This window comes from Mastomys coucha, unplaced genomic scaffold, assembly GCF_008632895.1.
Source record: "Mastomys coucha isolate ucsf_1 unplaced genomic scaffold, UCSF_Mcou_1 pScaffold15, whole genome shotgun sequence".
NCBI classification, from domain to species: Eukaryota; Metazoa; Chordata; class Mammalia; order Rodentia; family Muridae; genus Mastomys; species Mastomys coucha.
Window position 1 is genome coordinate 139,969,121 of NW_022196897.1, and position 26,211 is coordinate 139,995,331.

General features: G+C 44.2%; 1 protein-coding gene and 1 long non-coding RNA gene across 5 annotated transcripts in view; one reads left to right on the top strand and one right to left on the bottom strand.

The window, feature by feature from the left end:
* The window catches only part of LOC116091208, a 29,496-nt gene extending 14,803 nt beyond the window's left edge, over positions 1–14,693 (bottom strand). The window contains exons 1-2 of the long non-coding RNA XR_004118972.1: positions 14,648–14,693; positions 13,776–14,006 (exon numbers count right to left, since the gene is read on the bottom strand). This is a non-coding gene — a long non-coding RNA (uncharacterized LOC116091208). The remainder of the gene's footprint in view (positions 1–13,775; positions 14,007–14,647) is intronic.
* A 71-nt stretch (positions 14,694–14,764) lies between these two features.
* Positions 14,765–22,744, top strand: Bpifa3 (BPI fold containing family A member 3). 4 transcript variants are annotated; one of them, XM_031372361.1, is made up of 7 exons: positions 14,766–15,127; positions 17,965–18,115; positions 19,862–19,969; positions 20,681–20,830; positions 21,497–21,581; positions 21,943–22,006; positions 22,512–22,744. In XM_031372361.1, the coding sequence occupies exons 1-7, from the start codon at positions 15,001–15,003 to the stop codon at positions 22,544–22,546; spliced, it is 720 nt and encodes a 239-aa protein (XP_031228221.1). In that variant the 5' UTR covers positions 14,766–15,000; the 3' UTR covers positions 22,547–22,744. The 4 variants fall into 4 exon arrangements, with proteins under 4 accessions (XP_031228222.1, XP_031228221.1, XP_031228219.1 ...); XM_031372359.1 differs by having other exon boundaries at positions 22,517–22,744; XM_031372360.1 differs by having other exon boundaries at positions 20,681–20,785; positions 22,517–22,744.
* Positions 22,745–26,211: the final 3,467 nt, after the last annotated feature.

Genomic DNA, 26,211 nt, shown 5'->3' on the forward strand with positions numbered 1-26,211 from the left:
ATGTGTTATCACAGCAAAAGGAAAGTAGATGTATGTCTGTAACAGAGTGAGACTGAAGCAACAATAAAATCTCCCAACAAAAACTTGGACCAGATGGATTCACTGACAAATCCTACCAGAGTTAACATCAATGCTGTCTAAACTGTCACATAAAATGGAAAGGGAAGGAACACTACTAAAGTCATTCTACAAAGCCAAATTTACCCCAAAACTAAAGCTGGATGCAGACAACAAAAGTACTCAACTATAGCCTAATTTCTCTGATGAGCGGAAACAGAAAAAAAAAAAATCCCAATAAAATTCTTACAAACCAAATGCAAAGATACATTAAGAATATTATACCTCATGATCAAATTAGATTCATTCTAGGAGCACCAGGCTGTCTGGACATACAAAAACCAGTAAATGTAATTGCCCTGGCTATTTTTATGTCAATTTGATACTATCTAGAATCGTCTGAAAAGAGAGAACCACACTTGAAAAAGGTTCTCGGTGAGATCCAGCCGTGCGTCATTTTCTTAATTAGTAATTGACAGCCCACTGTGGATGGTAAGATCCCTGAGCTGGTCGTCCTAGGTTCTGTAAGAAAGCAAGCTGAGCAAGCCATAAGAAGGCAGGCAGCAATCACTGGCTTCTGCATCAACTCCTGCCTTCTCCATGTTCTTGCCCTGTCTGAGTTCCTGTCCTGACTTCCTTCAATGATAAACAGTGCTATGGAGGTATAAGGTGAATAAACCCTTTCCTCCCCAAGCATCTTTGGTCATAGTGCTTTATCACGACAATAGTAACCCAAATTAAGACATAAACAAGCTTAAGGACATACAGCAAATGAGCATGTGAACAGATGCAGAGAAGGCCTTGGACAAAGCACGTATCAAAAACTCTTGGGCCCTGTTGATGTTTGTGGCCCATGTTACCACAGGGGAACATGTGATGTCCTTGGTCTGTGCTATAGCCTGAAACCACATTGATGACCATGAGCTGTGCTGCCTCAGGGGTGTGTATGGGAGGTAGAGGGGAGTGCGTATTGATTCAAGTGGTCTGTGCTGCCACCTGAGGCCATTGTGATGTCTGGGTCTGCACTGCTGCAGAGGGACGTGTCTGGGTCTTTGGTCCCACTGAAGCCTGTGTCTGCACTGATGTCCATAGCCTGTGCTACCACCAAAAATCATGTGGATTTCTGTGGCCTGTGCTGCAGACTGAAGCTGTGTTGATGTCCATGGGCCATGTTGCCACCAGGGTCTACCGATCTGAGTGGCCTGCATTACCACCTGAGCCATGTTGGCATCCATGGTCCAGGCTGACAATGGGGGCCTTGTCTGGGTCTGTGGTCCCACTGCATGCTCAGAGTCTGACCTGTCACCAGAACCCTCTGGAGGCCCATGATCTGTGCTCCTGATGACTACAAAGAGGAAGGAGTCTGTTTTTGCTGTATTGTCAATGACCACAGATGCCAAGTTGAGAGAGAGGGATATGGAAGGGTTCTGTGACCACCTCTACCCCCATCCCAACTCCTCCCATAAAAAAGTAGCTGTCTAGACAGGAAGCCACTGAAAAGAACTCTTAAGAAGTATTATGGGCATGCTGAAGTATGGCTCTCTATACTTGGTGGCCTCCTGCATGGGTGAGGGAGGGGAAGGACTCTGCTCTATTTAAGGGACAGGCCATTGAGAGTTTAGCCATGCTCCAGGGAATATATGGTTAACACAAATTGAACATTTTTAATTCTTATTTTCATTTTTACTTTTTCTTGTGAGGAAGGGTTACAAGGGTTAGAGGGCTGGACATGGAAGGACTGAGAAGTGAGTATGATCAGGATGCATTATACGAAAATCCCAGAGAATCAATAAAAATGTTGTTTTAAATGCTGGGTATAGTGGGTGTTTGTAATTCTAGTGCTGGAGAGACAGAGACAGGAGACTTTGCCATTTGCTGACCAATCAGTCTAGTCTAGCCTAATTGTGAATTCCAAGTTAATAAGAAGCCCTTACTCAAGAGAGGTGATGGCATTCCTTACAGTTACATCCTGAGTTTGTCCTCTGGCCACTAACCACGAGAACACATGGGCATACACACATCCTCAACACACAGGTACCCCATACATAAACATGTATATGCTTTAAAACATAGAAAATAAGGAAGTCAAGTCACCTACATTTGCAGATGGCATGATTCTATAATTAAAAGACCCGGAAGATGCCACGGAGAACTCTCAGACCTGGCAAACACTGTCATCAAAACAGCAGAACGCAGACCCACCATAATAAAAGTCAGTAGCTTTTGTATACATCAATAAAGAACTTGCTGGGAAAGAAACAAGAAAAAATGATCCCATTCAAACAAGCTTCAAATAAGAATTCCAGAAATGAACTTAAGCAGGGAAGTGAAAGACTTCTACACACTGCCGGGCGGTGGTGGCGCATGCCTTTAATCCCAGCACTTGGGAGGCAGAGGCAGGCAGATTTCTGAGTTCGAGGCCAGACTGGTGCCTGGTCTACAGAGTGAGTTCCAGGACAGCCAGAGCTACACAGAGAAACCCTGTCTCGAAAAAAAAAAAAGAAAGAAAGAAAGGAAGGAAGGAAGGAAGGAAGGAAGGAAGGAAAGAAGAGAGAAAGAAAGAAAGAAAGAAAGAAAGAAAGAAAGAAAGAAAGAAAGAAAGAAAGAAAGAAAGAAAGAAAGACACACTGAAAACTCAACACACTGAAGAAGATGCTAGAGGACAGAAAGACAACCCATGCTTATGGACTGACAGATCAATATTGTGGAATGTGTGATAGAAATCAGTTTACATATTCAATGCAATTTCCAACAACATTCTGATGAAATTCTTCTGAAAAAAAAATCCTAAAATCCAGACAACACGGTGGATCACACCCGGGTCCTCATCAGACCCAGGCATGACAGGTAGTGAGCACGTAGGTGGTGGCCTGATGGGACAAAAAGAAGCAAGCAAAGAAGTGGTGGAGAGATGCAAGAGGAAGAGAGCCTGGGTGGTTTGTGTGCTCCAAAGACAAGTGGAACTTGAGATGCAAAGGCAGTTGTTATTCTTGCTCCTTGGGAAACGGTAAGTTACACTCTCCATCAATAGACCCATTAACAAACCCAGTGCCAGTGGACCTGTGCCTTCTTCGTTTGAGAAAAGTGACCACTGTGTAGGTTTCTGTGACTCGCAGGGCTGCATCCTTGCTCAGGAAGAAAAGCAAGATCCTTCGCACCACTGGCCTATCTGCTCATCTCTCTATTGGTTGTGGTGGCAGTTCAACCAAGAGACTGGATGACTTTATGTTAAATTATAGTTTTCTGTGCTGTGTTTAACTTTGGCCAGGGATTTATTTTGTTTGGTTTGGTTTGATTTTCTTTAGGGGGAGTACAAAGGTGGAGAGTAGATATGAAGGGAGTGGAATTTTGGAGCACAATGTAAAATTCACAAAGAAGCAATTCTTAAAAGTTTTTAAAATCCCAAAATCCATACAGAAGCATGAAAGACCCTTAACAAACAATCCTAAGCAGAAAGAGAAATGCTGGTACTTGATCTCAAATTATATAACAGATCCATAGTAATGAAACAGCATAGAGCTGGCCCCAAAACAGACAAAGACCAAAAGAATAGAACAAAGAACTCAGAAATCCACCCTCAGTTACAGCCACTTAACCTCTGACAAAAGGTGTCAAAAACTATGCACTGGAAAACAAAGAATAAGTGAATCAAAAAGGAGAGAAAACACACATGGGAGAAAAAAAACATCCTCTTTATCAAACAGTGCTGGAAACACTGGAAACCCACACATAGAATGAAGCTACATCCCTTTCTTGCCCTCTGCACAAAAAATCTATTCATTCAAATTAGATCAAATACCTTAAAGACTTGAAACTTTGAAACCACTAAAACAAAGCAAACACTTCAGGATTCAGGCCTAGAGAAGGACTTTGTGCCAGAATTACGGATGTGGTTGCAGAGAATTAAAATGCTTCTGCAAAGCAAAGGACAGCATCTCCATTCCCACAGTCCACCCTGCACACCACTGCACCCAGCATCTCCATTCCCACAGTCCACCCTGCACCCCCACTGCACCTTCCCCACACAGGACTTCATTCATCTTTCTTTTCATTTTATTCTGATACACTCACTAGTGAGTCGGAGGTAGAGTGTCGCTTTCCAAAACCAGGCCTGGTGCCTGCCACATGGTTGGCTCAAGACAGACAGACAGACAGACAGAGCTAAGAAGATGGTTTGGTTGCAAAAATGCTTGCAGCTAAGCATAAGGACCCAAGTTCAGATCCCCAGAACCCACATAGCAGCCAGACATGGTGGTATGCGCCCATAATCTTAGCACTGGGGAGGTGGAGGCAGTAGAATCCTTGATGATTGCTGGCTATCTGGTCTTGCTGAATCAGTAACAGAGCAGAGGTTGGGGGAGGCAGAATGAACCAATCTTATCCTAGGCAAATTGCTTGAAAGCAAACTTCCCAAGGAAGGCAAATATTTTAGTACTGAGTCAAAGAGCAGCCTTAGAGGGGTCCAGAGTAATTCTAGCACCAAGAGCCATATTTTAAGCTAAGTGTGTTTTTAGGTTTGGGTTTTTTTTTTTAAATAGTAAAACAGCTTTTTATTTGTTGATGTTGGATAAGAAATTTAAGCATGTTATATGCTAAGTATGTTTTTGAAAGATAAATCAAAGTAGTCATCATATTTTAAAGTGCCACCATGCATTTTAAAAATAGTAATAATAATAATAAGGTAAAAGAGCTGATGCTGAAGAAAGCTACCTAGAATCCAGAGAAGTTTGCCCAGGTGAGGTCTACTGCTATCCAGGTGTCCCAGCCTCTGAAGAAACTCGAATCTTGGCCAGTTCTAAAGAAGGGAGAGCAGTCTGACCAGGGCCTGGTTGGAAGCTTAAGCTGGTTTCTTAGCCTCCCAATTCCCTTACTCATGTAATATGGGGTGGCACAGGCAGCAGGCTAGGCCCTACCATAGCAGTAAAGCCTTCTAAGGAGCTACAGCAAAAGCATCCATCATCCCACATCATCTTCGCGGAGAGCAACCAGATTGCAATGTTTCAATGGTCAGCCAACTTGTGGCCTTCTCATGGATCTCAGATCAGACTCGTGTCCCCAGAGACATCTTTCCCTAATGCCCACCCTGGACAAGTCTCTTTCCCTGTCCCCTCCCTCTTCATTCCAACCTCATTTCTAGCCAGGCCACACTTCCTATCCCAGCCAGATTCAGTGACATTTGAAGACTGTCAGTCTCCATGCAAGCAAACCCCATGAGAACAATGACCCTGCTTGGCCTCTCCCCCAGAACACTCAAAACAGCACTCAATGACTTTACCACCTTCACCTTTACTAATGAGTTGTGTTATCATTGGTGGTGGTCTTTTATAGTTCTCATGACTCAGGCACTATCTTGGGACACCCATGCTTTCTGTCGTCTATTGTGCTGTTCTGGTCCATAGATGAGGAAAGCTGAGGCTCACATAGACACTGACAACAATGCAGGAGATGAAAGTCTGTGAGCATTCCCCCTTCTATGCTCATCCACCTCTGGCATATGTACCATGGTCCTCTGTTCCTAACCCAAGAGGCGGAGACAGAGCTGAACCTTATCTTCATGGCCTCATGTGAAATGAAACACATGCTCTCAGCCCTTATCATTCTGCACCCAACTGCATTCAAAAGCAGCAGCCATCCTGAACATAACCCTCTCACCTCTCCAGTCACACTTTTATAAATGCCAAGGTAAGGGACTCTCCATATTATCATGGTATGAGATTCTGTGACCCTGAGAACTACAGTTAAAGAAACATAAGACAGATGGCATCCCAGCGACCCCCTCCAGCATCTATGCTAACACGTGAGTGCCAAAGTGCCAAGTTTGTCTCTCAGTAGTGCCTGCCCTGCTCTCCTTTTCTTGACAAAAATAATGACATTCCAACTAGTTACATAAGACCAGGAGGGGCAGAAAAGATTACACTAGGAAGTAACTGATATTATGCAAACATCCTCAAGTGGGGCATGAACTCTGAGGACCTCAAGCAGTACAATGCCAACACCCTGAACTAAAGCTTTCAATCTGATCTCTTGCAAAACCAGAGTGCATGATCCATCCCTGGTCCCAGGTTGAGCTACTGCTTCTGTGAGATCTGTTCTCCATTACCTGAGCTGCTCCATCCCCATGGTGCCAGGCAAAGCACATAGCCAGTAGCAATTTCACTGAGTGAGGTTAGGGGGAATAGCTCCGTTAGTAAAGGGCATACTGACAAACACAAAGGTCTAAATTCAGATCCCCAGTACCCACATAAAAGCCAGGTGCTTCATCTGGGGTTATGGGGAAAACTGGTAGATCCTCAAAGTTCATTGACTAGCCAGCCTAACAGAATTGATGAGCACCATGTTCAATAAGAGACCATGTCTGAAAATTTAAGGTGGAGAGTGACTGAGGAAAACACCCAAAGTCAACCTCAGTATACTCACATGCACACACAGAGAGGCAAATACAGATACAACACAGGCACTCACACACACACAAAGCAGATAGGGTAGGATGGGAAGTCAAAGAGGATGTAAGGATCCTGCTATCCTGGAGGGGGGAGTACATAAGTTTCTTGCTTGCTGAGGTGCAGCATAGTCTGATGGATTCAGATGGTTGCTTAAGTAATTGTGCAGATAGGATTGGTAAGTGGCACAGCAAAAGCTGAGGACTGCTGGGAGCCTTGGGGAAGGTAGTGGCAGTGGCACAGAGCAGGATTCTGGTGGTGGGTTTACTTTAAAGTCAGAGGGTCTCGGGGATTTCTAGCTCTCTAACTGTACTGAAATGCTGATGATAACCTCTAAAAAGTCCTAAAAACTTCTTGCTCTCTCTGAGGGCAGAAAGCTGCGGCTTAGGCCATTGACACCTGTAGCCTAACCTTAGGCACAGACTAACAAAATGGATGCAATAACATGGTCCTTCCATCTCCTTCATACAAGAAACACACCTCAGTCATAAAGATTAATATTACCTCAGAGTAAATGGCTGGAAAAAAAGTTTCCTAAGCTAACAGACCCAAGAAGCAAGCTGAAGTACCCATTCTAATATTTAATAAAATGGATTTTCAACCAAATTTAATCAAAAAAGATGAGGGGAAATACTTTATACTCATCAAAGGAAAAATCCACCAAGATGATGTTTCAATTCTGAACATCTACACCCCAAATGCAAGGGCACCCACATTCATGAAAGCTTAAATCACACAACAAACCACACACATTAAAAGTGGGAGACTACAACACACCACTCTCACAAATATACAGGGCATCTAGGCAGACTAAATAAAGAAATAATGAAACTAATGGAGGTTATAAATCTTATGGACCTAACCTATCTATAGAACATTTCACCCAAACACAAAAGAATATACCTTCTCCAAAATTGATAGTCAATCACAAAGCAAGCTTCAAAAGATACAACAAAATAGAAATAACCATTGTATCTTATCAGACCACCATGGATTAAAGTTGAACTTTATCAACAACACAAACACCAGAAAGCCTACTAACTCATGGAAACTGGACAACTCTCTACTGAATGACCACTGTGTTGTAGAAGAAATAAAGAAAGAAGTTAAAGACTTTCTAGAATTCAATGAAAATGAAGGCACAACATACCCAAACTTCTGGGACACAATGAAAGAAGTGCTAAGAGGTAAGTTCATAGCAGTAAGTGAAGAGTTCACATACTAACAATTTAAAGACACACCTGAAAGCTCTAGAAAAAAAGAAACAAACACACCCAAGAGAAGTAGATGTCAGGAAATAATCAAACTCAGGAAATCTATCAATTAGAAACAAAGATAAAGAATCAAAAAAAAAAAAACAAGAGCTGATTCTTTGAGAAAAATCAACAAGATAGACAAACCCTTAGCCAAACTAATTACAAGTCAGAGAGACACTATCCAAGTCAACAAAATCGGAAATGAAAAGAAGAATATAACAACAAACACTGGGAGAAATCAAAAAACATTAAGTTTCAAAAGCCTGTACTTGGGCTGGAGAGATGGCTCAGCAGTTAAGAGCACTAACTGCTCTTCCAGAGGTCCTGAGTTCAATTCCTAGCAACTACATGGTGGCTCACAACCATCTGTAATGGAATCTGATGCCCTCTTCTGGTGTGTCTGAAGACAGCTACAGTGTTCCCACATAGATGAAATAAATAAATAAATCTTCAAAAAAAAAAAACCTGTACTCCACAAAATTGGAAAAATCTAAATGAAATGGATGCTTTTTTGATAGATATCACTTATCAAAGTTAAATCAAGAGCAGGTAAAATATTTAAATGGTTCAATAACCTCTAAGGAAATAGAAGCAGTCATTAAAACTCTCTCAACTGAAAAGAGTGCAGGGCCAGATGATTTTAGTGCAGAATTCTTCCAGACACTCAAAGAAGAGCTAATACCAATACTACTCAAACTATTCCACAAAATAAAAAGGAAAGGAATATTGACAAATTTATTTTATGAGGCCACAGTCACCCTGATACCTAAATCACATAAAGACTCAACAAAGAAAGAAAATTTCAGACCAATTTCCCTTTTGAACATTGATGCAAAAATACTCAATAAAATACTCGAAAACCCCTACAGAAACATAATGTGACAGGATGGGGGCATATTCATGGGGGATCTCCACCCTCTTAGAGGAGAAGGAGAGGGGGAAGTGGGAAGTGGGGGGAAGGACTATGTGAGAGGTGAACCTGGAGGGGGATAGTGATTGGGATATAAACTGAGTAAATAAATTAATTTAAAAACTCAAAATCTAAATCAAAACAAATCAAAACATCATCCATCATGATTAAGAAGGCTTCATCCAAGGGATACAAGGATGATTCAATGTTAAAAAAAAAAATCCATCAATGTGATTACCATATAAATAAACTGAAAGATAAAAGAAACCACAGGATCATCTCATTAGATGCTAAAAAAGCCTTTGACAAAATCCAACACCCTTCATGTTAAAAGTTGTGGAGAGATCAGGGATACAAGATCCATACATAAACACAATAAAGACATCTACAGCAAGCCAATAGCCAACATCAAATTAAATGGAGAGAAACTTAAAGCAATTCCACTAAAATCAGGGACAAGACAAAACTAACCACTATCTTCATATCTATTTACCATAGTACTTGAAGTCCTAGCCAGAACAATAAGACAACTAAAGGATATCAATGGGACAGGAATTGGAAAGGAAGAGGTCAAAGTATCAAGATTCTCAGATGATATGATAATATATATGTGATCCCAAAAATTCTACCAGAGAACTCTTACAGATGATAAACACCTTTAGTAAAGTGGCTAGATACAAAATTAACTCGAACAAATCAGTAGCCCTCCTTTATACAAATGATAAATGGGCTGAGAAAGAAAATAAGGAAACAACATCCTTCATAATAGCTATAATAACATAAAATACCTTGGTGTGACCCTCCTACAGCTGAGGGCTGACTCTGTCAGACCCCGCCTTGTAACGAATAGCTAGGCCTCTCACCAACCTCCTGCTAATAGCCACACCTCTCTGCAAGCTCCTGTTATGCCGGAAGTCCCGCCTCCACAGACTGAAGATGAAGCTGCTGATTGGGCCAAGTTGCTGATGGACTTGGGGGAGGGGTTTTGTTTTATCTACCTGTGGGCTTGTAACAAAGAGAATTCATTAATGATGGCAAACTGAGAACACACCATGTGTTGGTCTCATTTTTTTCAAACCCTTTCTCCCATTTCCTGTACCCTTAATTTTTTTCAGGCCCTGACTCCCATTCCAGACGGCCCATTCGTACATGTGGCTGCAGGCAGCTACACCTTGGTGCATCTCTAAGCAAGCAAGTGAAAGACCTGTATGAAAAGAACTTCAGTTCTCTGAAGAAAGAAATTGAGGAAGATTTCAGAAGGTGGAAAGGTCTCCTTTCCTCATGGATCTGTACAATTAGCACAGTAAAAATGGCCATCTTGCTAAAAGCAATCTATAGTTCAATGTAATTCCCATCAATGTTCTAACACAATTCTTAACAGGCCTTGAAAAAGCAATTCTCAACTTCATGTGGAAAAAAAAAACTAAAAAACCCAAGATAGGTAAAAGAATCCTGAACAATAAAGAACTTCTGGAAGTACCATCGCTGATTTCAAGCTGCACTACAGAGCTCTCGTAATAAAACACAGCATGGTATTGGCATTAAAAACAGAGAAGTTGATCAGTGGAACACAACTAAAGATCCAGAAATAAACCCACATACCTATGGACAGTTGATATTTGACAAAAAAAGCCAAAAACCATACAATGGAGAAAAGAAAACATCTTCAAGAAATGGTAATGGTTTAATAGGATGTCTACATGTAGAAGAATGGAAATAGTTCCATATTTATCACCTTGCACAAAAATCAAGTCCAAGTGGATCAAGGACCTCAACATAAAACAGGACTCACTGAATCTAATAAAAGAGAAAGTAGGGAACTGCCTTGAATGTATTGACACAGGAGACAAATTCCTGAACAGAATGCCAAAAGCTCAGGCACTAAGATCATTAATTAATTGACTTGTGAAACTGAAATGCTTCTACAAGGCTAAGGATGCCACCATCAACAGGACAAAATGGCAGCCTATAGAATGGGACTAGATCTTCACCAACCCTACATCTGACACAGGATTAATCCAACATATGGAAAGAACTCAAGAAATTAGACACCAACAAACCAAATAACCCAACTTAAAAATGGGATACAGGGGAGCTGGAGAGACTGCTCTTCCAGAGGTCCTGAGTTCAATTCCCAGAAACACATGGTGGCTCACAACCATCTGTAATGGGATCCAATGCCCTCTTCTGGTCTAGCTGAAGACAGCTACAGTGTACTCATATACATTAAGTAAATAAATACATCGTTTTTTAAAATTGGGTACAGAGCTAAACAGAATGCTTAACAGAGGAATCTCTAATGGCTGAGAAGCACTTTAAAAATGTTCAAAGTCCTTAGTCATCAGAGAAATGTACATCAAAATGACTCTAAGATTCAGGGACTGAGACCTCAGAAAATAGAAGCAAATGATAAACCCCACTCCTTTTGTTTGTCTTAGGTACCTTATCACTGTGACTTAAATGGAGGCACCTTCACTCATCTGCTCAGTCAGTCACTCAAAATTTATTAGCACTAATTCTCACTAGTAGTTTCAGGAAAACATGTGTGTTGGTCCAGATTAAAGTTCATCTTGCCCTCAAGAAAGTATTATCACAAGCCTTTAACAAATGGTGTTGAGGAAGCTGGATTTCCATATGTAGAAGAAGAAGCTGGGCATGGAGGCAGACAGGTGGATCTCTGTGAGTTCAAGGCCAACCATGTGTACAGGACCAGTGAGTTCCATGACCACGAAGCTAGATCCCTACTTCTCACCCTGAAAAAAAAAAATTTAAAAATTGGTCAAATACCTTAATGCAAGACCCAAAATCTTGAAGCTGATAGAGAAAAACACAGGGGAAGCATTTCAAAATCTATATATAAATAAAGACTTCCTGAAAAGAACACTGACAGCACAGGAAATAATCCCAGTAATGAGAAAATAGGATCATGTGAGATATCCAAGCCTTTGCACAGCAAAGGGAAGCATCACCCCACAAAGACATGGAACGGGAAATCTTTTCAGACTGCACATCAGATGGGGAATTAATAGCCTGGATTTGTAAGAACTTCAAAGTTTGAGCATCAACCAAAGACAAAAAAAAAAAAATCCAATCAATAGATGAATTGATAAACTGTAAAGATGATTCTCAAAAGAAGAAATACAAATAGCCAATACACACTAAGGACATCAGCATCTACAGTCATCATGTAAATCAAAACTGCATTCAGATGCCATATCCCCCTAGGAAGAATGGTTACCACTGAGGAAACAATGTCAACAATGCATGGAGGATGAGGAAGAGGAGCAATGGTTTACATAGTGAGGTGTAAACCGGGGCAGTGTGGTGAATAAGAAGATCCTGATAGGCTCACTGAGGAATGCTTAGTCATCAGCAAGTGGTACTACCCGAGAAGGACTAAGGTTGGAGGAAGTGTGTCACTGGGGATGGGCTTTGAGGTTTCAGAAGCCGAAGCCGGGCCCAGTGTCTCCCTCTTCCTGATGCCCATGGATCCAGATGTAGAATCCTCAACTACTTCTCCAACACCATGTCTGCTTGTGTGTTGGCATGCTTCCACCATAATGAAAAAGGACTAAACCTCCGAAACTATAAGCCAGCCTCAATTCAATGTTTCCTGTTATAAGAATTGCCATGGTCATGGTGTCTCTTCATAGCATAGAACACCAACTAAAACAAGCAGCCACTATAGAAATTAGTATGCACTTTCCTCAGGAAGAAAGAGAAAGAGAATGTGTGTGTGTGTGTGTGAGAGAGAGAGAGAGAGAGAGAGAGAGGGGGGGAAGAAAGGAAGGAAGAAAGAGAGAGAGAGGAAGGAAAGGAAGAAAGAAAGGAAGGAAGAAAAAAAGAAAATAGAACTATCAAATAACTCAATTACCACTGAATAACACTAAATCAACATACAACAGACATGCTTGTACATTTGTGTTTATAGCTTCACTACTCACAATAGTAAAAAAAAGAGAAAAAAACAGCTTAGAGATCCGTCAGCCGATCCATGAATAAAGAAAATGTGGAATTGTAAACAGTTATAAAGAAGACTGAAATAATGACATTTGTATGAAAACAAATGGAACTAGAAGTCCTTGTGTCAAGGAAAATAACCCAGCCTTAGAAAAGTAAATAATATGTGTTTTTCTTTATGTGTAGAACTAGATTTAAAAGTGGGGGGGTGGGTGTAAATATATATGTAGAGGATCATGGATGGGAAGAAAGATCTCTTAAAGGAGGTGGGGAATGTAAAGAGCAATGGAATACATGTGGTAAGAAAGCAGGAAGGAAGGGAACCAGCTGAAACAGGGCAGGAGACGTGTTGCAGAGCAGTGGGGGAGGGGAGACAATAAGAACAACGTTCAATAACCCATATTTCATACCATGATGAAACCCAACACTTTATGTGCTGACCTAAAAACTGAAGATACCCCACACCTGGTTGTAGGACACAGGTCAATCTGGAAATCACCAAGAAACGTCTTCCCTGTTGGTTAGCTTTAATATTGCTGGAAGGTGCTATGTGGTATTTAGTCCTCTGGGGTGGATGACAATGATAGTATCCAGTACTGGGCCCTGTAGGCTACAGTGTCAACTCACCGGTGCAAAGATGGTGACTGTCATGGAAGGAGCCAGTCACTTTCTGATTGGATATGATACCTGCTCTGCAGAAGGTAATCCACCCGGTAACTGTAAACCTTGTCAAAATCCCATAGCTGAGGTGGTCCTAGATCTTAGGGGAACCTACCACTACTGTGTTGCTAAATGGGCATGTTTTCAAAACGCTTTCTAAAGATTTATGTTTATACCCATACATAAGTGAAATTCTTCACCTTGGTCAGAGAATCCCATTTTGAAGTAGGCAGCAGTTAATACAAAGATTCATAATTTGTTAAAGGGCTGAAAATCACTGTGCGTGGTTAGGCCAAATGAAGCACCTATATCTATCCCTCCCCAAGGCTTGGCAACATTACAAAAGAGAGGAAGGATGTGAGGGCCAGAGAATGAGGAGGGGTCCTATGAAATGCCATTTGTCTTCTGGATACAACACAGCCATTGCACTCATGAACCCACAGCAGTTGTGCTTACCTGCATAAAGATTAAATCTACAGCAGCTGTGCTTACCTACATAAAGAAGATCAAATCAACTGAAACCCCAGCATAGAGCATGGAGGGGTCCACGAGGCCCTGTCCTTAGCTGAGATAACCGATGGCTTCTAATGGAGGCAGAGTCCTCTTCCTCTGCGGATGTGGCTGAGGGTAGGTTGCCAAGGGTCTAATGGATGGTTCTGCATTCACGTGCATATCAGCACCACTAACTGAACCCAATATTGGGAGCAGGATGTGTTGTGGGACCTGGAGAAAGACGGAGAGAGAGAAAGGCAGATACAATCAAAATCTGCTGAATACCTGTATGAAATACTCAAAGAATAAACAAAAATATATTAAAAATAAAGTTGAAAAATGGAGAGAACGTTGAGCCCATTGCTTTGCTGATTGGGGATGTAAATTTGTCATATGGAAAACAACATAGGAGGTGCCTCAAAAAGTTAAACCATCATATGACCTAGCAATCCTGCTTCTGGGTATATAGAGGAAATAAAATCCCACATGAGAGAGACACCTGTCCTTCTATGTTCACGGAAACAGTCTTCGCATTGACTGCAGTGTTTTTCAAGGGGTGAATGGAAAGTCATTAAGCCTTAGAGCAAAGGAGAAAATGCCACCATTTCTGATGGTGTGAACAGACCAGGAGGCTATTATGCTGTGTGAAACAAGGCAGATGCTGACAGATCTCAAGTGTGAGCTCACTGGAAAGTAGGATCTAAAAAAGGAGACAGACGAAAAACAGAGTAGAGCAGGGCTTGCTACAGGGAGAAATGGGTGAGGAGATGGGGTTCAAGGGATATAACCTTGCAGATAGGAGATGAGTAAATTCTGGAAACCTCCCCCGCCCCCAAAGAAGAAAGAATAACAAAGTTCTATTCCAATTGGACCATGCTGTGTTGGTCATCCTCACTGAAGAGTCACCAAACTGTAGCTTATGCCCAAGATTAGGGAGAGGACTCCTGCTGGATGACCCAACAGTAGCTCTGGTGAGTGTCTCCAAGCAACCAAACCTGCCTCTCCAGGCTTGGCCTTTTGCATCTGCTGTCCATGTGAGCTAGCCCTGGGAGCAGCTACCAGAGTCATTTGCACCACCTCCCACAGCATGCTGGGGACAACTGTGGAGCCACCTGCCCGAAGACAGCTGTAAGCCCATCGATCTGGGTGGCCACACTCTCAGCCAACTGTCTGGGCCCTGCTGGACCGCTACTGACACCTGCAGGTTCAGGTGCCAACACCTGAGATGCACCTACTCTGGAGGTTCCTGGTCCTCCTCCTGGGACTGCTAGCCTTCCCCTCAGCCCTGCCCAAGCAGCCTTGGCCTGGACTGACCAAGGCCCACAAGGATGGCCGGTCCACCCTAGCGAGAAGTGAGCTTACCACTGGGATTGACAACCTATCCATAGGGTGTTGGGAGGGCACAGCCTGGGCCCCACCACTGACTGCTGAGCCTCTTCTTTTATTTATTTATTTATTTATTTATTTATTTATTTATTTATCCACTTTTCCAATTCATAGCACATTGATCTCGTGTGTCATTCTCTTTCTCCCTTATCCTCATTCCCATCCCCTTACAGCCTTGGCAGGAACAGCTATGTGCTTAGCATGTATTTCTAACTATGTCTGTATCCAGCTGGGCATGGTGGCATGCATGCCTTTAATCCCAGTACCTGGAAGTCAGAAACAGGCAAGTCTCTGAGTTTAAGGCCAGCCTGGTTTTATATTGTGAGACTCTTTCTCAAAACAACAACAACAACCCATGTCTGCATCCTCAGCAGGAGGTGTTTGTATAACTGACGTCGCTCACTCTGCTTTTCAGTATAAAGATGTCTGCCTTATACTGCTGGCACCTCCCTTGCATTGATGAGTGCAAAAAGTCCATATCTTCTGTCACCTCTGTTTAATTGGCTGCTCTCTCAGGACTGTCCCTAGACTATCTGTATCTTCCCATTGTTGTAAGCACCACTGAGATGAACATCCTTGAGAGTGTCCCCATTAGAACACATGGGAGAATTCCTCTGGGATACATATATCCAGAACAGTTGTAAGCTCAGTTTAATTGCAACTGTTGGACTCCTCTTAAAATGGCTGTGCTGATATACACTCATTCCAGTTGTAAGAGAACATAGCTATCTCCTATGCTCCCCACCACGGGAGGGTATCCACCTGGGCCAACTAGCCAGTGCTGCCAAAGCAAAATGCCAAGGTGGGGTAGGATTGGTGTGTCAGTAGAGTAATGTAAACAACAGATGGGTTTTTTATTTAGTCTGTCAGAAATTCAAGTTAAAGCTGACGACAGGTTTGGTTTCTGGGGAGAGACCTCTCTTGCTGGCTTGTGGATGGCACTTTCACACCGTCTGTCAGAGAAGAGCATACTTGATGTCTTCCTCTTACAAAGATACCTGTCCAGTTGGATGAGGGCCAACCCTATGACCTCATTTAACTGCATTTACTGCCTTGAGGGCACTATCTCAAATACAGTTGCACCTAGGTACCCATGAGGATAGGTTCCAGGTTCCCCCTCGTTTCCTAGAATCTTTAGATGCATCAACCCTTTACATAAAATGGTACAGTGTCTGCACAGAACTGATGCAAATCCTTCCTCATACTTGAAACCATCCCTAGATTACTTGTAAGACCTAGGAGAATGTGAATGACTTGTAAATAACTATTGTAGCTCATTCAGGGAATAATGGCAAGAAAGAATGGACATGTTCAGAACACATGTAATTTTTTCCAAATATTTCCAATCCATAGTTGACTGATTGTGCAGACAGAAAAGATGGCCAGTGCTCCTCCCAAATGACACCTATTGACTTTGTCAAACAGGAATAGATTCCAATTCATCAATAAATCATTATATAGTTTGTGTTTTGAGCCTTTTTATGGTAGAGGAGAAGGTTTATTATAGACATATGGCAGAGCATAGCCAGGGGCAGAGACAGAGACATCTAAGACAGTTCAGAGTGGCCATGACCAGACTGATCTGAGCTTGGGGGGAGGGGCAGAGAGCCAGGTGCAGCAGGCAGGAGGCCTAAGATCTTGTCACATCCCAGAACTACTCTAATTATCTATTTCAACAGTGTTCTAGTTTTACCTTCCACGCTGAGAGTGTTAATCCACACAGTGGACATTTATCTCTATGTGCATCTGCGCATGAAAAGTAAACCCAGCCTCATTCCTGCCCACATGAGTCAGTTTACCAGCCCATCTCACAAATGACCACATTCCCAGAACGAGGACTCACCTGCTTTGAGACCTGTCTCTGCAACATAATACTTTAGTTGTTGCTTCATTGTGGAATGCTGCTTCTTTTGACTAACATTTTATTCTTCCCCATGGATTTTCCAGTGTGTTGAGTTCCTCTGAAAGACATGTGATTTCAGTCACATTGAATCTGTCTGTATATTTAGAGGAAATGAATATGTTCACAATGGAAGACCCTGACCATAGGCTTAGCATGTTGTTAATCAGATTCTACACTATGCCTTATGAAACATTATGGAAGTTTTGAGCATGGTTTCTCAAGTTGATCCCTTGAGAATTTATACTTTTTCTGCAGAGTAAATGATTTTTTTTAATATATTCCTAGTTGGTTTTTATGGTACAACTGAGAGAGATCTTCAGCCACAGTATCCACTTAGGAAACTTTTTAATATGGATCTGTTTCTTCTCTATGGGAGACATGTATCTTAGTTGGAGTTTTATTGCTGTGAAGAGACACCATGACCAAGGCAACACTTATACATAACACATTTAATTGGAACTGGCTTACAGTTTCAGAGGTTCATTCCATTATCATCATGGCAGGAAGTATACAGTGTGCAAAGTGACATGATGCTGGAGGAGCTAAGAGTTCTACATCTTGATCAGAAGGCAGCAGCAGGAGACTATCATCTGTGGGCAGCAAGGACAAGACTTGGATTCTACACTGAGTGGAGCTTGAGCATAGGAAAGCTCAAATCCTGCCCCCACAATGAAGCACTTCCTCCAGCAAGGCCACACCTACTCCAATAAGGTCACTCCCTATGGCCAAGCATTCAAACACTTGAGTCTATGGAGGCTAAATCTATTCAAAGCACCACAATATGGAAACATGAATAAGTGCTAAGAAAAAGGATACCCTGGGCTCATCCCAAGCCTGCTGCCTCTGCACCTCCAGTCTTAAACAGCAATATGCACATCACCATCCCTTCTCTGTTTCCAGTTATTGCACAGGGCCTCCTGATGCACAATGCAGAAGGACGGATCCAGAGCATGCGCCTTCTGGACCGTCTGAATGTCTCAGGGATAGTAGCCCCAGGGATGGTGGGCTGGCTGATTGGTGGCATGAACTTCCAGCAGCAGCAAGAAATCAGGTAAGACCTTGACTCCTACTATAGACTCGAGGGGGGAGGGGCACTCAAGGGATGGTGAGAGGGCAGAATGGGCAATACAGAGAGCAAGATTCATGAAGAAGGGAGGCATTCAGAGTTTAGGAAGACAAGACACAAAGCCAAAGATGAGAATAGTCTGGGGCCACTGTCAGGAGCTGTTTGGGGAGGTAGTAAATCAGGAAAAATAGCAGTAACAGTAGACAGGTCTGCACTTAAAGTCCACCTTTGCCACTTACTTTAAGGAAATTCTTTGGCCATTCTAAACTCACCTGTAAAATGGAAACATAAAACAGAGCCTGGATAAATATCCAGGGTATCAAAGGAGACCAAGGATGCAACCAGACACTTGAATCTCCATTCAAGTGGGACATAGCTTTTGTGGTTCTGCATAAGGAGTGGACTACATTACCCACAAGCCTTGGGCCCTCAACAGATAAACAGTAATGCTCCCACCTACAGGAGATGCTGTGGACTCTGACAGTCCTGCACAAAACTTATTGTGGTCAACACAGGAGATATATTACCCTCAGTAGCTGGGGTTCCCATGGCAGAACTGGGTCCATCCTACCCACAGACACTGAGATTGATCCCTTGACTCTTCTAGTCCCCGGTCTCCATCCTGACCTCCACTGTTCTGCCTGCTCTGCCCCCGAAAGTGCTCTGCATTTTCTCTTGACCTGAATTCCTAATTTGTCTCCATTTGAATGAACCACAATAGTCACTAGCAGGGTTTTCCTATAAAACATGCAGCCCAAATCACGTCTTTGTAGTCATTCCTTAACAAATGCTACAATTATCACCAAATATCTACTGGGTATCACTCACGTTGAGAATAAAGCGATGAGCAAGATCTAGGACCTTTGCCTTTGGGAAGCCTCCATCCCAGAGGACTAGGCCTCAGAGAGTAATAACTAATTTCAGGTGACGGGACATGCCATGAAAACAAAGTTAGCAAGGTGAGGGTGGGAATGAGGGGGCTGACCAGGACCTGTCCAATAGGTGACCCTTGAACGAAGAGAAAAAGGCAAATGACAGGAGAGATATGGGACACAGTCTGGGAAGAAGAGACTGTAGGTGCAAAAGCCCCGAGGTAGAGAAGAGATCAGTGTGTTCAAAGAAGAGAGTGCTTCCATGTCTGGCTGAGCACAGAGTGGGTGGAGAGGTAGGAAAACCAATACCATAAGGCAAATGTGTATAGATCCTGCCTGCAGATCATCATGTACAGTTTGTATCAGGGTGCAAGGAGTGGTAGGAAGGTCACCCAAGCTGCCTCATTAAGAATAGTCTAAAGAGAAGCCAAGATCACAGCAGTGAGCCCAGGAAGGAACTGAAGTATCTTCAGGATGAGACAGTATGAGCAGCAGAGGTAGTCCGATTCAGGATATATATTGCAACTAGGCCAAGGTGGTTTTCGGATAACAATTTGGAGATACAGTGTATGGGAAAGTCAAGGAATTTTCCTGTGGACTCTCAGACAGATGACAGGGCCATGGCCTGAGAACTGCCTCAGAGTCCTAGGATAGCTGTTGTCAACATCTGGTTCTGAACTGCACGATCCACAGCTGTGAGGAATGCTTCAGGAGCCCTTCAACAGCTGCCTGCCCAGACTGTCAGGACATTCACCCCAGGCTCTACCACCTGACCCTCCTTGCAGACAAGAGTGGCCTTGTTTCTGAGATGTCCTCCCTCGTCCTTGTGGGGTCTCTGCTTTTTTTTTCCCACTTACAGCATCAACATTACCAATGTGCAGCTGGACTGTGGTGGGATCCAGATAGCTTTCCCCAAAGAGTGGTTCTCCGCAAACATCACACTTGAATTTGACATTGAATTCAAACTGTGAGTCCCACCTAATGAAGTAGGGTCTTTGGGACACTTTTCCTCCTTCTTGGGGACCTGGAAGCTGGGGGTGTGGTGGGGGTGGTAGACTAGGAAGTTCCGACCTTTCATGACCTCAACCTGAAGTCAAATGGTGACCTGGGATGAGTCACTAGTCCATGAACCTTGGTTTCTTCTGCTGCAGTGGAGATGACACGATTAGTGGAGGGGGTCATTTGCTCATCCAAACCCGTGTGACATCAGCAGCTGTGTCCCATGAAGGAAAGGAGGGGAGCCACTCTGAGTCCTCTTCTCCCCCTGCTCCTTCCCCTCCTGCTCAGACTTCCTGTATGGGAAACAGGAGCTGCAGCTACACAGAAAAGCTCTTAAAATCGTGGCTTCCTCTCAATTCTTGAATTTCCAAGACTCCTGAATGGGTCTCCTTAAGTAATTTTCAAAAGCCAGTCTAAGTCTGGGAGTGAGGAATGGGCACGGTTCAGTGGGAGAGCCTGCACTTACCATGTCCAGTTTACATTCCATCTCTAGCCCCAGAAAAATAAAAACAAGCATAGAAGTCACTAAGGTCAATGGCCAGTTCCTCCTTATTAACCGAGGGCTTAGTGGACGTGGGCTATTAGGAAGAGGGTGAGCGGTGCCTGGCTTTGCCACACTTCTTTCTGGTCACCCCAACCTCTATCCACGAAGTCTCTCCTGCCTCCTATCTTACCACAGGCCCTTCAATTCGGATATCATCAAAACGCATGCATGCATGGGCCTCACTGCAGAGTCCTGGCTGGAGAAAGACGAGTTTGGCCGGAGGGAGCTGGTGATGGGCAGGTGCCAAATGGAGCCCGGCAGTAAGGGTACATCCATGTCCACTGAGTAAGACTTTCTGCTCTCCCAGGACAGCCCCGCCTCACGAGCGGCTGTGGTTCATATCCTCACAAGTCCAAAGCAGACTTCATCCCTTTGCTAGGACTTTCTCCTGCTGTTCCCTCCTCCTAGAGGCCAGACCCCTCCCCCCTGTGTTCCCTGTATTCACCCTGTTATTCACCCACAGCAGAAATACCTTTTGAAGGTGGAACACTGCTCTTTCCCCTAAGGTCCTGCTCCAAAGCCTTTGAGGGGAAGTACAAATTCAGAAATGCCTGTTAGGCCCCTCTAGCCTTACTGCTGCCTGGCTCTATGGCTGTTTTTCCTCCATTGGCCGTCATTCATCTTCACACCCCTGATACCTTTCATGAATGCCTGCCGGTGTAAGCATCGGGGGTGTGGTAACGGCTTAGACTGTGGCAGACATTGACAATGTAGAGGAAGACCATAAACTCTAATGCTCTCCTGCCATGGTTCTAATAAGAGTTGGCACTTGTTCCTAAGTGACCTTGGCCATGCCGCATTCCCTCTCTGGGTCCCCATTGACTATCCCTAACAAGAGTACCTCCCTAGATGGCCAAGTGAGAACTCAAGGGAGTGTTCAGCACACGCTTCCCAGCCTTGGCGTAGCCTAGACTGATTCACTCTGTCCTGAATTCCCACCTCTTCTCCTAGGGCGGTCTCACCCAAGATGATGCATTTTCTCCACAACCTCAGAGAAAGCCTAGGGAAAGTTATCCCAAATCTGGTAGAAAGTCAGGTAAGTTTCAGGAACCTGTCTTCCCCATAGGCACCTGTGTGTCTGGGGATCAAGGTACACATACAGGTAACTTAGCAGAGACCTTCTGTTGCTGGGCTGTGGAATCGAACAGCAAGTATCAGTAGCCAATGGCAAGGGACAGCCACCCTAAGTGTCTGTGTCCTCGTGGGTAGCATAGGTACATTTGAAGTCCACACCTCATAGAGTCGTGGGGCTTCAGGAGGTAGACATGGGTATATTGTGAATGCCTTCCTTGGTTGGCTGGGTCCTTCTGGAATCCAGTGGTATTGGTGCCCCCTGCCTCAGAGACCTCAGTTCTTTCTTATCCCTGGCTGACCCTCTGTCTCTGCTGGGGGCCTAGGTATGTCCTCTGATTGGTGAGATCCTCCGGCAGCTGGATGTGAAGCTGTTGAAAGGCCTAGTGGGTGAGTGTTGATGTCCATCCCGGGAGCTCTCCTTGGAACTGATAGATACTGAGGGAAGAGCCGCAGCTCTCATGTGCTGTGAGAACATATACTCTATTGCAGAACAAGTACTCTATTGCAATGCTCGCCCACCATGTGAGTGGGGAGAATAGAAGAGACTGCAGCCAACTAGGTTGTACCCTACCAAGTCACCAAACCAGAGATTCTAGCTTCCCCCAAGAGCTCTGCAAGTCCAGTAGGGCAGACACTCCCCTGTCTAAACTCAAGACAACCCCTGCTCCAGGGACAGTTGAACTTCTTCAGCCCCCCCACCCTGGTGGATCTCACGGTCTTGAAAATAGAGGGCAGGGAGTCATTTGCCATGGGATGTCTTTCTGAATAAGTGATGGGAAGAGAATGCTCCTGGCCCCAGCCCTTGGAGGATAGATGGGGAAGCAGCCTCTTCTCTGTGGACCTGCAGATTAAAAGGATCACTTAGCAACCAAGACTCCCTTTCTCCTTTCAGAACAGGTGACTGTTCATCATCTTGGTCAACCCTGAATCAGTCACATCTCTGCTGCCAGGCTCAAGGGGCCTCCCATTGCCTGCCATTGGTCAGAAGGAGGTACTTCAGGTTGAGACCTTAAATCTCTCTCAATGTGTGGCTTCTGCTGTCCCCTGGAAAAAAAATGACCCCCAGGTCCCAAGACATCCTGTCCTTTCCAACAATAAACTCTAACTCTGAAGGATACATCAACACCACCTGAAGGATACACCAGTCCAAGCCCCTTATACACCCCACACCACCCTCCACCCCCACCTCAAGCTTTAGGGCAAATATCCCTGGTTTGCTCATCATCCCAGTAATGGTGAAGAACGCCCACGATAGCTTCTTGTTTGCCGCCAGGGTCCTTGCTCAAAGCAGGGAGAATCCAGATTCATTTGCTCATTTAGGTTTTAGTTGAGCACTTACTGTGTGCCATGTCTGTTGCTAAGCTGCCAGAGGGTACATAGAAAGTATAATAGAGCAGAAATGCAAAAGACACTGAATCAGACCAGATTCAGCTCTATAAAGGCGTGAGTCCATGAGCAACTGGTATCTCCAGCTCCAAAGCAAGAGATGGAAAAGAGGGCAAGCTCAGAAAAGGTTTGGGTAAAATTAATAGATAACTTCCAACCTGAAGACTCATGTCTATGCCTTAGACAAAGGGCATCACCATTTGGGCCCTTGTGGGAATGACCCATGGCACACTGCTGGCATCGGGGAAATCACCCTACCTCTTTAGGAAACTGGCAACACTCAGTCAAGCTTAGCTTAGCTTAGTAATGGGGCAGGTTCACCACAAACTGTCAAAAGACAAGGGTATCATGGCAGTAATGCACGTAATAGCTGTAAAGCAGCCGTGTTCCCAAATGTTCCAAGGATGGACCGACAGGTAGGGAGGTAGGAGAGTCACAGCCTGCGTTAACAATGGTGATGAAAAGAACCCTCCACTTCACATGGCCGTAAGAGCAAATCTTCCAACGTTGCATCAGAAAAGCTGGACCTGAAGAGCTTGTGTTGCAGCTCCAGTGGCACAGAAATCAAAGACATCACAGCTGATGCACATTGCTGGGGGTCAGGGTGCTTACAGTAGGGTGGAGTAGGGATGGACTTCTAGAGAACTGGGGACAGCATATTCTTTAACCTGGGTACTGGCTATGGGGAAGGGTATTCAGTGTGTGGAAAACTCATTCAGCTCTTTGTGTGTATACCTTTTTCTGATCATGACATGTTTCTTTGTTTGTTTGTTTTTTATTAATCATTCCATTCATTTACATCTCATATGATATCCCACTTCCCGGGTAGCTCCTCCACCAACCCCCCATCTCACATCTCCCCTCCCCTCTCCCATTAGCCAGAATGAGAGTGCTTCCCCACCCACCCACATTCTCCCACCCCACCATTCCAGCATCCCCCTACTCTGGGGCATCAAACCTCCCCAAGACCAAGGGTCTCCCCTCTCACTGCTGTCGGACAAGGCCATCCTCTGCTACATATGTATCTGGAGCCATGGATCCCTCCAGGTACACTCCTTGGTTGGTAGTCTAGACTTTGGGAGAAATGGGTAGTCAGGCCAGCCTATGTTGTTCTTCTAATGGAATTGCAATCCCCCTCTGCTACTCCAGTCCTCCTGTCAGCTCCCTGACCAGGTTCCTAATTAGGAGGCAGCACATGTGTGTGGAGTACATGGAAAACCACCCACAAGACATTTTCCATGTAGAAAGTGTTTATTCAAGGTTGTTGTATTCACTGTTAACTATTTGTTAACTACTCAAAATTGAATGCTGATTCCCATCCAAATTCATCACAAGTAAAAGATAAATATCACACATGTTAATAATAGTAACATGGGCTACAGAGACAGCTCCATGGTTAAGAGTGCTTACTACTCTCCCAGAGGTCCCAGTTTCAGATCCCAGCACCCACATTACATGGCCCGCAACTGCCTGAAGTTCCAGCTGCAGGAGAATCCAGTGCCTTCTTCTGGCTTCCATGGGCATACACATGGCACAGATACACGTACACAAATAAAAATAAATCTTTATAAATAAGTAAGCACTCGACAAGTCTTCAGCATCTCACTAAATGCCTCGCCAGCAAAACTGTCACCCAGTTCACACATGACTGAGAGGAACTAGCCTTGTCAGCCCTGCTAACCCCATCAGTCACACGCAGGCAGGTGGGTCACGAAGCTTATACTCTTAACTGTGAACCCCCACCCCAAGATCTCCCCTTCCTCCCTCCCTCCTAGGACCTCCCCAAGACTTCCCTCCCACCCACGGGGAATCTGATGAAATCAAGGTTCAGTGGAATTGAGAAGCTCAAACAAGGAAGTGTCAACCACTCAGAGATGAGAAGAGGGCCAGAGAACTTCTTGTCTCCATCTTTCAATTCAAACTCCCTAATCCGAAATGCTTCACCAGGGATTTGCAACCCTAAACGGCCATTTTCCTGAACATTCCACTTGATAGCCTTCGGCTTACAGGGTTCTTCCTGCTCTTGAGTCAAAGAGCAAACACAGGAGGGCTAGACCACAAGGCTGTCTGCTTCCTTGGGGGATAGCTTTTGTCTGCATTCCTCTTGTCACCTTCTGGGTTGTCTTAAGGGCTCCATCAAGATGCCTCTTTGTGTTTTCCAGTTCTGTCTTCATATTAAGATTCACAGAGCCAGAGGCTCAGCCATCATACTTGCTCCCAGAAGAGCTTGTTTAAATACAGAGCCCTCCGATGCTCTTGGGGTCCACAGTGACAGATACTTAAAACAGAAATGTAATCCACAAATAGAACTTTTGTCCATGGCCTGCCTCTCGGTACCTTAACCCTTCCCTGCCCTTTGGTGTCCAGGCAGGCTCTGAATCGGGTGTATAACTAGAGCTGTACCACTTGTCCCATACATTAACCTCCTACAGCCTTGGGAGGTGTTTGTGGTTAATTCCATGGTAACTCTTAGGTGAGGTAACCTAGCTCAAAGAGAAGAAGCCTTGAGAATGTTCTAGAGATTTTCCATATGGTTCCTATTGCTAATGGTGATGTACCTCACACTCTGACGTCTACTAAGGCAGTAAGCAGACTTTAGCTTGAGTTACTACCATATCTTTTCAATTAAAAAATGGATGAAACAAAAGAAAGAAGTGGAAAAGGATACAGAGGAAAACAGCTTCCCAGAGTCACCCAACTGCTAATGAGCCCTGCCGGGCCTAGAACTCTGAGCCCGCTGATGGACTGGCCCACAGGAGGCCTCCAGAGAACATGGCCAGTTCTTTTGGATCAGAAGACTGCAAATGTGTCCTTGAAAAGCACTGAAGCAATACAGCCTGTTGTCACCTCTCTCCCAGTGAGGTCACCTCAGGCAGGTCACAGCCTTCTTTTAACCTCAGTTTCCCTCAAAGGATTGTGAAAAGTGGCATAAGTCCCCAGTGTCTCCTAAGGGACTTTTGCTACTGTTTGCTCTTGATGCTGGAAAATCAGTCTCAAGGCAAGGGAAGGTTGCCCGTGGCTAACAGTGCTTGAGAAGATCCATTAGATCCATTTTCTCATAAGATTCTTTCCCTCCTACCCTCTTCCACCTCTTCCTCCTCCTCCTCTTCTCTCCCTCTCTACCACCCTTCTGAAAACCTCCCTAAACTCACCTCCTCTGTATCTCTTTCCAATGTTCTAGAGAATGAACCTGGGATAAGCTGTAT